Genomic DNA, 13,664 nt, shown 5'->3' with positions numbered 1-13,664 from the left:
TGTCTTCTAAAGTTTGTATAGTTAACTCCTTGGCTCAGTGTCACATAACTCCACACCCTCGGATGAAAACAGGGACGTCCTACCATACTCTCCAATGTTTCTCTGATATAAATAGGGCATCCTAAGGAAAAGAGGGACATTCCAGGTTCAAATCAGAAACTGTGACAGCCTCTGTAAATCCAGGAGTGTTCCTGGAAAATATGGTCACTTGGAGGGTCTGCTATTGGCATCAAGCAGGAGTCACTTCCAGCCCAGCTGCAGGTGCCAGGAATTGAACCTGGGACTTTCTGTATGCAAAGGAGATGCTCTATCACTGATCTGTATCCTGGGGACAACTTCTCTAACTTGGCTGCACTGCATTAATCAGAACCACCACTCCTCTGACTTCCCCCAGTTTTAACCAAATCACACCTCTCTGCCTTCTCCACAGTCTTCTAAAACGTTGGGTTGGAACTATACTATGGACTCAGCTACATTAGTCAAAATACAGCAATTTGAATGTGTTATAAACATGCAACACCAGGTGTCGCCAGAGAGCAAGAAATTTTTTAATGGGGTTTTCCACAGATTTTTTTCCCATTTGTTAGAACATCTAATTTCTGGCTTATTTATGGTTTTCCCTGTGTCTGGATCCACCCAAGGTTAGCTCTCCTTTGGGTAAGTAACTGTTTGTACTGATTTCAAGGGAAGGCAAGATGAGACGGTGAAGAAATTGGGATCAGTTTGCATTTCACTGCAAACCTAACAGACCTGCACTTCGCGAAACAATATCTGCACTGAAATGCAGCTAACATTCAAAATTCAAATTCTGCGATACAGTTTTGCAGGCAAACAATGTACTCAAAAATCCATACACAAGGGGAGAGTTGTGCATATAAACAATTACATTAGCAAAACCTACGTACAATAAATTAATTCTATTAGGGGTGATTCATTACAAAAATTTTGTGTATTGAGAGAAATGTACTCCAAAATGCTAGTTTTAATGAGGACTAATTTTATTAAAAATAGTGAAAATGCAGAAAATTCACTGGAAAAATGAGAAATTCAGAAAAACTGGAAACTAAAACCTATCCCAAGATGCTAGCGAGTTAGTCTGGGTTCAGCCCAGTAGCTAAAAGGGCAAGCTCCTCTCTTGTGCAACAGCCTACTCCTAATTCAAGCATTTGCTAATCCTGAATTTATAGCTGATCTTGCCATAACACTGTTTTATACGCACAAAGACCTGGTATTACATTGGCTTTAAACACTGTTTCTTGTTCCTTGCTGTGGTGGGCAAGATAGAGAGCTCCAGAGCTCTCAGAACTTCACTAAGCTACAATTCCCAGAATTCCTTGTGGGCCATTGTGATAGCTAAAGTCTACATGAGTCTGTAACATAGGTAAGTTATGAATCCATAATATAGATAATGCTTGAGACTTTCCCCTTTTAGGGATGTCAGATTTCAAACTTACCAATATTTTTTGCTGTGGGCAGTTCCTACAATCATAGAATTGTATAGTTGGAAGGGACCTTGAGGGTCATCTGGTCCAACCCCCTGCAATGCAGGAATCTCAACATGCAGTTCTACCATCCAATTTGACACTATACCAGTCCCTGCTCAGCTTTGCAAATGTGCAAGCAGTTTCATTGCTACATCACTAGCAGAATTTCCCATAGGTTCAGTTCTAGAATTCTTTTCAAAGGTCCAGTTCATTGTGATGTAATGGAATGAAAATGTGTAAGATCGAAAAGGTAAACCAAAGCAGCAATTGGAAGCATTGCAGCTCCAATGACGGGGTGGAAATAGCTTCACATTTAGATGCTTTTGGTCACCTCTACATTCCTTGGCCTCTTGCCGTTATCTTCAGACCAGAAAGAACCTGTGACACTTCGACAATGAACCAGATTGTGCCATCCCTTTTCACAATCCTTTCTGTGGAGTTATCATGCTGTCCTAGAAATGCATTTTCAGGTGAGCTGAAATTGGTCTTTCCCATAACTAGGCAGCAGAACCCACTTAGGTCCTCTGAGCCAAAAGGAGTGGGGCCAAGCAGCTGTCCCCATGCAGGGCTATTCCAGGCAACCTGCTTATTAAGTATTCATCCTGATTTGCTTGAGCAGAGGTCAGATGGCATTGCTTCAAAGCAAGTGTTTTCCCACTCTCCCCAGTATGGTTTCCCATCATTTTCCTTAAGCAAAACATCTGATCTTTGGGGGAAGTGGGTTTGTTGCTCAACACCCCCCAAGTCAACTACAATTGTGTGTTCTGAATTTACCAGTATGTGAAAGAACCCATCCAAAAATAATAAGAGTCTGGAAGTGCCTTCATCATCTTTCTTTCTTCTTTCTTTCTTTCTTTCTTTCTTTCTTTCTTTCTTTCTTTCCCTCACACAAACACAGCGTTCTCCACCCACCCATCAGAGCATGCTGGGATGGGAAAGTTTAAATTATTCTTCTGCAAACAATAAGCTCTCACCATGTGTCCTCACACCCACTGCCCAACTGCACTGGGAACAACTGAGGAGTAGACAGATATTAGCCCTATTTGCACTGTGCATTTAAAGCAGTATCATGCCAACAACTTTAAGCAGTTGTGGCTTCCAGCAGTTTGTAAAGGAAAACTTTCCCCAGCTAATCTCCCTTAGGCAGGGTTAATGATGTTCTGTCCATCTGTGTAACATGGAATCTAGTACTCTGTGTGATCTTCTGACAATGAAATAGCATGCTTCTTTCCATTTTGCAGATTACAGCCACATCTGAACTGTACATTTAAAGCAGTATCACAACACTTTAAACAGCCATGGCTTCACCCAAAGTATCCTGGGAACAGTAGTTTAAGGGTGCTGAGGTTGTTAGAGACCACTATCCCCCTCACAGAGCTACAATTCCCAGAGTTCGCTTGGAACAGGTATTGACTGTTAAACCACTCTGAAGATTGTAGCTCTGCAGGGCATCTTTAACAGCTTCCAGGATTCTTTGGGGTAAAGCCATGGGTATTTGAAGTTGGATGCTTTAAAAGTACAGTCATACCTCATGTTACGTTTGCTTCAGGTTGAGCGTTTTCAGGTTGTGTCCCGCGGCAACCCAGAAGTACTTCCGGGTTTCGCCGCTTGCGCATGTGCAGATGCGCAAAATGATGTCACATGCATGCGCAGAAGCAACAAATAACGACCTGCGCATGTGCAGACGTGGGTTGTGTTCTGCTCATGTTACGAATGGACTTCCGGAATGGATCCTGTTTGCAACCAGAGGTGCCACTGTATATTGCAGATGCAGCCTTGATGTGTTCCTGTCTTCTTCAGCTGTTCCCAATGCCTATAAGCTGGGCAGCAAGGAGACAGCAGCGGGCACACAAATCTATCATGTCTCTTCTCGGTCATTTCTTTCCTCAGAAGGTTGATAGTACCCTCCTACCAAGAGATTTTCCCTTGCAAGTGTTTCCCTCCTCACATTGGCCTTATAAGGTAAATGCAGAGCTGGGAACTTGTTCTTCTGTCCTAGCTTGCTTCTAAAAAATTAGATTATGTTCCACATCCTAGACCAGAACCTCTAACCTTTGGCCAAATGTGGCTCTCCAAGTCTCTCTTCCTGGCCTTCAGGACTCTTCCCTGCCATGCCCCCTCTCCTGAGGCTATGCCCCACACCAGCCCCGCTACACATGCTCCTCAGTAAGAGCTGTTCAACAGTGGAACTGTCTCCCTTGAGAGCTGGTGGGCTCTCCTCCCTTGAAGGTTTTTAAGCAGAGGTTGGGGGGCCATCTGTCCTGAATGCTTGAGATTCCTGCATTGCAGGAGGTTCGCCTACATGACCCTTGGGGTCCCTTCCAACTCTACCATTCTAAGTATTTTTGCCTGGCCAAAAATTGAATCATGACTATGCTTACCTGAGTGGATGATGGAGAGGGTGTTTTTTTATGGGGGAGGGGGGATGCCATGTGGCCCCTTAAAGGTTACCAAAGAGGCATTGTGGCCACCATGCAGGAAAAGGTTCCTGACCCCTGTTCTACAGCTTGCTTTCCAGTGAAGTCATCCACTCCCCCTCTAAATGTTTTAGCACCTTTCAAGGCATACGAAGAGCTTGGGAAGAGTCCTCCAGCTCCAGAGGCCAATGCTGGGACAGCTCAGCCAACTTCGGAATCACTTCTGGAGTTTATGGGTGAGATGATTTTGTGTGTGTGTGTGTGTGTGTGTGTGTGTGTGTGTGTGTGTCCACAATAGACTAGCTAAATAAACTTCCATGTACTACTATGCATTCCAAAAATGTTTAAAACTTCCGGGGGGTGGGGTTAAGACCAATATGTGGTTAATGGCTTTGATTAGGAGTAGCAGAGGAGAAGGGGACGACAGAGGATGAGATGGTTGGATAGTGTTCTCGAAGCTACCAGCCTGAGTTTGACCAAACTGCGGGAGGCAGTGGAAGACAGGAGTGCCTGGCATGCTCTGGTCCATGGGGTCACGAAGGGTCGGACACGACTAAACGACTAAACAACAACAAAGGAGTAGCAGAACTCTCTGTCACTAATCATACATTCCTTGGGGCAGGGGCAGTCACTGGGATAGCACATGGGTAGGACCACTGGAGGGCAGCATCTGTACTGGTTGCCAATCTGCTACCTGGCCACATTCAAGGTGTTGCTATAGGTATAAAAAGACCTTAACTGCTTGGGACCAGTTTACTTGCAGGATCTCCTTACTCGCACTAGGGAGATTTGTCTGGCGCCTTCCTTGTATACCTTTAGGTGCCAGGCCAAAACATTCCTCTTCAACCAGGCCTTTGGCTGATTATTATTCTACAGCCTTTTAAATGTGTTTGTGAGAGAGGGGTTCTTGTTTCGTTGTTTCTGTTTTAACTATTTATCTGTTCTTTTATCTTGTATTTTAACCTTGTGAACTGTCCCGAGATCTTCTGATGAAGGGTGGCATATAAATCTAATAAACAAATAAATAAAATCTACTTCTCATTGTGTACCACTTGGATTTTTAAAAATGAAACCGAGATACAGAGTTTTATAAAATGAATGCTTGGGGCTCACCTGATAATGTCTTGTCAAATGATCAGTAATGCCCTATGCCTTTCTACTGCCCACAATATCATGCGAAATGCACACTGAAAAGTCTTCTGGCATGAAAGGATTGTAAAAAATATTAGCCATACCTTAGCAACTTAACTGTTGTTGAACTAATAACTTCTCAAAATGCATGTTAATGCACTTTAATGTTGCTCAATTAATATTAACGCACTTCTCAGATTTGGATCTTCCTGTGTCCAATAGTTTTCTTGTCTTCTTGATCATGTCTTGCACTGTTTCAACCTGTTCTTTTTGTGGAAGTCAGAAGCATCCCACACAAGACTGGACTCTCTCGACCGCATGTTCTCTTGAAAAGATCCATCAACTGGAACAATGGTAAATGTGTTTATTTAACTATCTCTTTAAGAATGATTTGCTACTGTATGTCTCCTGGAACATTGCAAGGTGTGGGAAGGGTTTGATGGGAGACCCTGTATTGGAAAATTTTCAATGTCTAATGTTTTACAATTTTTTATGTGTTGTAAGCCACCCAGAGTGGCTGGGGAAACCCAGACAGATGGGTGGGGTATAAATAAAATTATTATTATTATTATTATTATTATTATTATTATTAGGAGATAATGTTTTAAGGGCATGCAATTTCCCAATGCATATATGTCTATGCTGAGATCTAATTGTCATGCAGCATTATTGGAAGTTGCATTTGTTGTACTCCTAAGAACAACTGGATAGCAAGAACGGGGAGTGATTCAAAGGTTTAGAGAAGGTGTGTGGTACAGCCCTCCCAGGTGTGAAAATTTCATGTTTGAATGTTTCACACACTCACACCCCCACTACCATCTTGCTAGGGTTTGGTAAATATATTACAGAAAGAAATAGCCTGGCAAGACAAAGAAAAAATCAGTTTATTGCTCATGGCAAGCAAAGCTTTACATCTGGCCAAGATGGAGCGCAGAAATTACACTGGCGCATGGCAACTTATATGGGGACTAACTAAATTGGAGAAGCAAGAAGGAAGGACACAGTGAGAAGATGTGATCTGCTTTGCCCACAATTAATTACTTAAAGAGAAGGAATCAATGAGGGAAGCACAGGTTGCCTTTCAGTCTTCTGCCACCAGCTGGTTCAGGTAGCTCATTGCAAGAACTGCTACTTCACTCACCAACACATCTAAACTCTGTAAAACAGTGTTTTCCAAAGTGGGCAATACCGCCACTGGGGGGCACTGGAGTGACACAGGGGGCAGTAGTAGCTTTGGAGGGGTGTTGAATAAAAATAAGAGGGTAGTGGAAGCATAAAGAAGAGAAGAAATTTTTGAAAAACCGTTTGTACAAGTTTTATCTGTTGTGTAATGATGCTTACTGCCAAGTCAGGCGCCGTTGCAGGGACGGCAACAATGCCTCCCCTGGAAATTGCAGTTGTAATGGAGGCAGAGGATTTTTGCGGGCTTGGGTGAACCCTATTTGGCTTCAGGCAGGGCCAGCAAGTGGATCACAGCTTCCCTCCCTATTTGGCCAATGGCAGGCAGAATGTAGTGCTGGGGGGGGCCTGCGGTTTCACCTTGGTCCACCCCATGGGTTTTTAATCCCGGGGCCTGGTCCACCTCCTTGCAAAATTCGAAGAAGTGGGTGCCTCGGTTTTGGTTCCCATGTTGCTTCAGACAGTGTGAAGTAAGTAGTGTCACCTTAAAATGAGAAATGATATTAATTTCTCCTCCATACCATGGTTCTGCTGGCTGAGGTTGATGGAAATTGTAGTCCCAAACATCTAGAGGGCAACAAATTGGAGAGAGCTGGTGTAAGAGAGGTCGTGGGTGCATGGCTCATTGGTGCTTTCTTTAATTTACAGTGATTCCAAACAGGCCCGCCTTCGCGAAGATTGTTGTCGAAGGTTCTATAGGCTTTGGTTTTGCCTTTGTGATCGCGATTGCTTTGTGGTGTCTCCTCTCGTAAGTATGTCTATTTTTTAATAATAAATTTTAATTAGTTTTTTTTACGTGAAATTTGAAGTTATTCAATTCACTTTTGATATAATAATTTCTTACATTTTGACTTCCCATTCTGACATCCGTGATGCTCCTGTTGCAGTCATTTATCTGCTGCCATAACTACCATTTATTTTCATAATATTCATTTAGTTATTCTCCTCCCCTTGCCTATAATTCAAATCCTGCTTGCAATTTCATTTGACTATAATTTTTCTTTAAATAGTTAAAAAAAAATACCCACGCTTTGACAAAATTCTCATCTTTTTGGTCTCTTATTTTTGCTGTCAATTTTGCCATTTCTGCATAGCCCAGTAACTTTAAAATCTATTCTTCCTTTGTTGGAATTTCTCCTTCTTTCCACTTCTACACATACAGGATTATGGCTGTGGTAGCAGCATACATAAACAATTTAACCTTTTCTTCTTCTTCTTCTTCTTCTTCTTCTTCTTCTTCTTCTTCTTCTTCTTTTTTCTTGATGTTTGAGCATCACCCTTGCATGCGGCAACTCAAAGGTTCAGTCCCAGAATCTCTAGGTAGGACTGGGAATTATCCCTGTCTGAAACCCTAGAGAGCTGCTGCCAATCAGTGTAGACAGTACTGAGCTAGATGGACCAGTCTGACTCGGTATAAGGCAGATCCCTATATTATTGCTGGATAAATGTTCATTAGCCATAGTAGTAAATGGGTGTTGGCCAACAGTGCTTTCACATCTCTTTCTCTGAGGAGTAATGGCACACTTGCTGTTGGGAGGCGGGGTTTCAGATGCCTTCTTCCTTTGACGAACTTGCTTCCTCTTCCAGTGAATTGGTAGGTCGACTGAAGGGGGTTAACGCTCGTGGCAAGCGCCTTCTGGCGCAAAATTTCTTTTTGAGGCAAGTCCAGGAGGAAAAAGAGGCAGCCAGGAAAAAACTAATGGAAGAAAAGGAATATGAAGGCTCAACTAAGACAGGTAAGACTGTTGTCAATGATGCACCTGTAGACCTGAGGTGGAAAGACTTCAGTATTGTCAGATCTGCTTTGATTTTTACTAGAAACCTACCAACCGGTGCCAGGTGCAAAAGAGATAAGAGACTCCCCAGACAGGAATTTTATTGTGTGTATATTGTGCAACAATAATAGTGCATTGGGGTTCCTTTGAACACCTTTCTGTTCATGATGCTATCAGGGTGGTCCTATGCAATTCCACATTCCATACTGTTAGTGCCTTAAAACATGCACACAAAAAGCATTTCCACCTACAGAAGTTTTGGGGTGATCACACTGCTTCATTTCCAGTCAGTGTGTATCCCATAATTTCCTGCTGAAATCCTAATCTACCGCTTGAACTAATTTACAAAACTAGTAACACACTTTTACAAGCATTGAGTGCCACAACATAGCAAGATGATACAGAGAATGAGAGGGAAACTAATAGCGCCCTTTTCAAGGCTTCCTTGACCCAACTAATCTGAGGAAACCAACGTCCAATATGAGATTCCTTTTAATCATTTATGGACATTTAAGAACTTTGGGAGAAGTCTTCTCCCTTGCTTTAAACATGATTGTTTATGCTTTACACTCAGCAGTGTCACCTTTTAATAATTATCTTAGACAAATAAATCCAAGTCAGACTCAAGCTCAGATAGACAATGCCTGCAGATGAAAACTCTACATTCTGACAAAAAAAATTACTCACTTCTTCTAGTCATAATTCCTCCTAGTATTTCCCAAATAATTCTTATACGCTTTTAAGGAAATAAACTCAAATGAAAACCGGCTACTTTACACTCAATTTTAACTCTCAGTATGAAAATCACAGTGGAGCACTCTTCTACTGTCTCCTGAGACAGATGGATGTCAACAACAACATTGAACTCTGCAGATTACTGCTGCAGCTTGGAATATGAGTGCATGTTTGCCCAGCTGACCTACTGTAGCAAGAAAATTATTATTATTATTATTATTATTATTATTATTATTATGATTATTATTATTATTTCACCAAAACTACAGCAATGGAAATCATGGAAATATAGTGTTATGAGTTTGTGGGTGCTAGTCCACTATGGTCTCCGAATCAAGCATCAGAATTTAATCTGTTGTTGTTGCTGTTGTTGTGTGTAAAACAAATAAAAATAAATAAAACAAATAAAAATATAAAAGAAGAAGAACTAGGAAATAGCCAGGTAGATTAAGAGGGGAGCAAAGGATTGATTACCTAGTCCCTTCCAAGGTGAGCTAAGTCTGGCAGGACAGCTTTATGGTCTTACAGATAACTTCATGCATTAATTAGATTTAAGCATGTTGGTTATACGAGGCTGATTGTCTCACAAAACCACTCAGGAAAGTGTAGCTCTGTAGAGGGAGTAAGATTCTCTTAACAACTCTCAGTGCCCTTAACAAATTACAATCCCCAGGATTCTTTGGGGGGAAGCTATGAATGTTGAAACTAGAATGACACTGCTTTGTATATACCGTATTTTTCACCCTATAGGGCGCACCGGCCCATAGGGAGCACCTAGTTTTTTGGGGGGGAGAGGAATAAACAAAAAAAAATTATTTCCCCCCCAGGCGCGGGGCTGGGACGGAGGAAGCCCGAGCTTCCCCCGACCCCAGCCCCCAGAACAGGCTGCTATCCGCAAGCCTAGGGAGCCCGGCGGGAACTCCTGCCGGTCTCCCCAGGCTTGCGGATATCTGCCCAAAGCCCGGGGCGCGCTCCGCTGTGCTCCCCGGGTTTCGGGCTGCAGGCTGCTGTCCGCAAGCCTTGGGAGACCGGCGGGAAGTCGTGCCGGGCTCCCAAGGCTTGCGGACAGCTTCCTGAAGCCTGGAGAGTGAGAGGGGTTGGTGCGCACCGACCCCTCTCGCTCTCCAGGCTTCAGCAAAAGCCTGCATTCGCCCCATAGGACGCACACACATTTCCCCTTCATTTTTGGAGGGGAAAAAGTGCGTCCTATAGGGTGAAAAATACGGTATATTGCAGATGAGGCATATGTCAGACATCCTGCTGAGTGCTGGAGTTGGCACAATCAAATAGTTGATGAAGCCCAAGAAGCCTGCCCCCTCCTCACCAAAAATCCCCCAACTTATTCTTGGAATTAAGTGGAAATAACACAATTTGGCCAAAGCTATCATAACTGGGCTTAGATGTGATACTGGCAGCTAGTCTGGTTTTATCTTTCTAAGATAGTTCTATTATATTGTAGCTGAGGAGTATGAATTGACTATACAGTGGTACCTCAGGTTAAGAACTTAATTTGTTCTGGAGGTCCGTTCTTAACCTGAAACTGTTCTTAACCTGAAGCACCACTTTAGCTAATGGGGCTTCCTGCTGCCGCCGCGCCACTGGAGCACAATTTCTGTTCTCGTCCTGAAGCACATTTCTTAACCCGAGGTACTATTTATGGGTTAGCAGAGTCTGTAACTTGAAGCATCTGTAACCTGAAGCGTCTGTGACCTGAGGTACCACTGTACAAGCTAAGAAGTATGAATTGTTGGGAAAGGATCTAGAAGACAATTGTGTATTGGGGAGTCGCTAATGTTTTGCTGTTTTGCTGTGTTCTGTTATGTTTTGCTGGAAGCCACACAGATGCATGGGGCAACCCAGTCATATGGGCAGTGTACAAGTTATGGGGTTTTTTTGGTTTGTTTGTTTGTTTGTTTTTTATTATTATTATTATTATTACTATAGAAACAAGGAAAAAGAAAATAATGGAAGAGGAGGAGGAGGAGGAAGAGGAGGAAGGAGGATATTCTGTCCCAGAAGGAAAAGCAAAGAAAAAGAAGAAAGGGAAAAGGCATGCAATAAAGAAGAAACTAGGTAAAATTAAGAAGGTTGCAAAATCAGAAGCTGTGCAAAAGCACATTGGTAAAATTAAGAAGGTTGCAAAATCGAAAGCTGTTCAGAAGCATATTGGTAAGATCAAGAAGGCCGCAAAATCGAAGGCTGTTCAGAAGCATGTTAGTAAGATTAAGAAGGCTGCAAACTCCAAGGCTGTTAAGAAGCACATTGGTAAGATTAAGAAGGCCGCAAAATCGAAGGCTGTTCAGAAGCATGTTCGTAAGATTAAGAAGGCAGCGAACTCCAAGACTGTTCAGAAGCACATTGGGAAGATTAAGAAGGCCGCAAAGTCCAAGAATGTTCAGAAACACATTGGGAAGGTCAAGAAGGCAGTGGCATCAAAGGTAAAGAATAAGAAAGAGGGGAAAAGTAAGAATGAGAAGAGCTCTAAAAAGAAGAAGGAAGGTGAAACGAAAAGTAAAAAAAGCTCACACAAAAAAGTGAAACATAGGAAAAGTGAAGAGGATTCTGAAGACTCTGACTAGCAAGCACAAAGACTGGAACCAAGTGGTCAGTGGGGATTGGTCAAGAGCAGGCGGAGTACAGCATCATCCCAAAAGGAAAGTGAAGAGGGCAGGGGCACAGGTGGCCTCACATCAGGGGTAGCCAAAGTAGTGCCCTTCAGATGCTGCTGGACTACAGCTCCCATTATCCCTGGCACCAAGACAGCTGGGGATGATGGGAGCTAGAGTCCAACAACATCTGGAGGGACACCACATTGGCTTCCCTGCCTGTATTATTAGTCTGGTCTTGATGACAATGGAGGGACTTCCTCTCTGAGCACTTCTTCTCATGGCAGAGAACCTTGTACTGTCACCTACAGATGAAATACAAAAGATTGAAATTCACATCTGAAAAAAGTGTCCAAGGAGTATGCTTTCCCTGCAGTAATGAGTGGGAGCCTCTTTTCCCAAAAATGGAAAAGCAGTCTTTCAGGAGACTTAACCATTGTTTAAAGCAATGGTTCCCAACCTTTCTTTGCCCATGCCCCACATAAGCATCTCTAAAATCCTGATGCCCATCTCCACCCCCTGTGATATATAATTCTTATTACAGTGGTACCTCTGGTTAAGTACTTAATTCATTCCGGAGGTCCGTTGTTAACCTGAAACTGTTCTTAACCTGAAGCACCACTTTAGCTAATGGGGCCTCCTCCTGCCGCTGTGCTGCCAGAGCACGATTTCTGTTCTCATCCTGAAGCAAGGTTCTTAACCTGAAGCACTATTTCTGGGTTAGCGGAGTCTGTAACCTGAAGCGTATGTAACGTGAGGTACTGCTGTATTCAAAAAGTGAATTCCTATTCGCATGGAGGAAGCCCAAAAGGCCATTCACTGTTAATAACTCATTCTCAAATTGCCCCCCTTTTAAAAATCAAATTGCCCCCCTATGGGGCGCATGCCCCACCTTGGGAACCATGGGTTTAAAGGCTTGGCACTGTCCCTTTCCTACTTTATTAGTTCTTTATTCTAAATATATAGGGTGGCATCCCATGCTAGACCTACTCAGAGTAAACCCATTGAAATTAATGGACATGGCTAACAAGTCCATTATTTTATTTACTCTGAGTAAAACTTTGTTGGATGCAGTCCAGAATATCAGTCAGTAACATGCCATAAAATGTGTGTCAAATGCAGGTATTCCACAGTTACCCAGTGACAACAGCTGGTGGGCATCATTTTGGCAAAATGGCCTCAAGGGCAAATTGTGACCCCCTAGTTGAGCAATGACTGGCCCATGAGCTGGAGTGCCTAGCTACTGAGAAATTGAGCAAGCTTAAGAAAAAAGTGGGATACGGGAGGCGCTGTGGGTTAAACCACAGAGCCTAGGGCTTGCCTACTGGAAGGCTGGCAGTTCGAATCCCCAAGACGGGGTGAGCTCCCGTTGCTTGGTCCCTGCTCCTGCCAACCTAGCAGTTCGAAAGCACCTCAAAGTGCAAGTAGATAAATAGGTACCGCTCCGGCGGGAAGGTAAACGGCGTTTCCGTGCGCTGCCCTGGTTTGCTAGAAGTGGCCACATGACCCGGAAGCTGTACGCCGGCTCCCTTGGCCAATAAAGTGAGATGAGCGCCGCAACCCCAGAGTTGTCTGTGACTGGACCTAATGGTCAGTGTTCCCTTTACCCTTTATCTTTACCTAAGAAAAAAGTGCTGTAGCATCCACCTGGCAGAAGCTGCTGGTGGTGGTGGTGGTGGTGACTAATGTTATTTTTACTAGTAGTCTGCATTTCCATGCTACTAGCCTGCTAGCAAGCTCATAAGTAATTGTGCAAGCTAGTAACTGGTGTGGGCTATTTTACAAAGCCGGTCTCCCAGACGCAGTACACAGCAGAGAAAAGTGGTTGCCTTTGTGCCTTCAAGATGGGCTTATTGGAAGCATCCCAATGGTCACTATAGGAAGAAATAGGAATGGAGGAGCAATGGAGGCTGGTCCATTAGAATGAATGGGGCCCTTCCCCACTAATCTTAGTCTGCGTCTCAGCATATTGCTGCCTCCCTGCTAGCAACAAGACCAGGAGCTGGCCCTAGCTGTCTGCTTCCCTCCTTCTTAGTCTCAAGATTCCACTTGACGTAGAACTCAGCGGGAAGAGAAATGGTGACAAAGAATTAAGCCACATTCACACCATACATTTAAAGAACTCTGATACCACTTTAAACCAAAAAATCCTAGGAAATGTAATTTGTTAAGGCTGATTAAAGTTGCTAGGAGATCCCTATTTCCCCCAAAGAGCTGCAGTTCTCAAGAGTGGATTAAATAATCAGTCCCTCTTCCCCAGGGACTCTGGGAATTGTAGCTCTACAAGAGGAATGTTGGGTCTCCTTACAACTACTGAGATCATCCTCTGGAGGAATT

The 13,664-nt window shown here is 43.4% G+C and overlaps 1 protein-coding gene across 1 annotated transcript; it reads left to right on the top strand.

The window, feature by feature from the left end:
* Positions 1-1,710: 1,710 nt before the first annotated feature.
* Positions 1,711-11,663, top strand: LOC309333980 (uncharacterized protein; the record flags this gene model as incomplete). The annotated part of the gene is made up of 6 exons (XM_081848110.1): positions 1,711-1,954; positions 4,036-4,137; positions 5,312-5,386; positions 6,860-6,959; positions 7,799-7,947; positions 10,666-11,663. 6 exons carry the CDS (start codon positions 1,711-1,713, stop codon positions 11,298-11,300), a joined length of 1,305 nt encoding a protein of 434 aa, XP_081704236.1. The 3' UTR covers positions 11,301-11,663.
* Between the last annotated feature and the right edge of the window lie 2,001 nt (positions 11,664-13,664).

Source organism: Podarcis erhardii (genome assembly GCF_964252035.2).
Source record: "Podarcis erhardii genome assembly, chromosome: Z".
In the NCBI taxonomy this organism is placed as follows: Eukaryota; Metazoa; Chordata; class Lepidosauria; order Squamata; family Lacertidae; genus Podarcis; species Podarcis erhardii.
The sequence above is the reverse complement of the archived record's forward strand: the minus strand, read 5'-3'. Positions and strand labels throughout refer to the sequence as shown.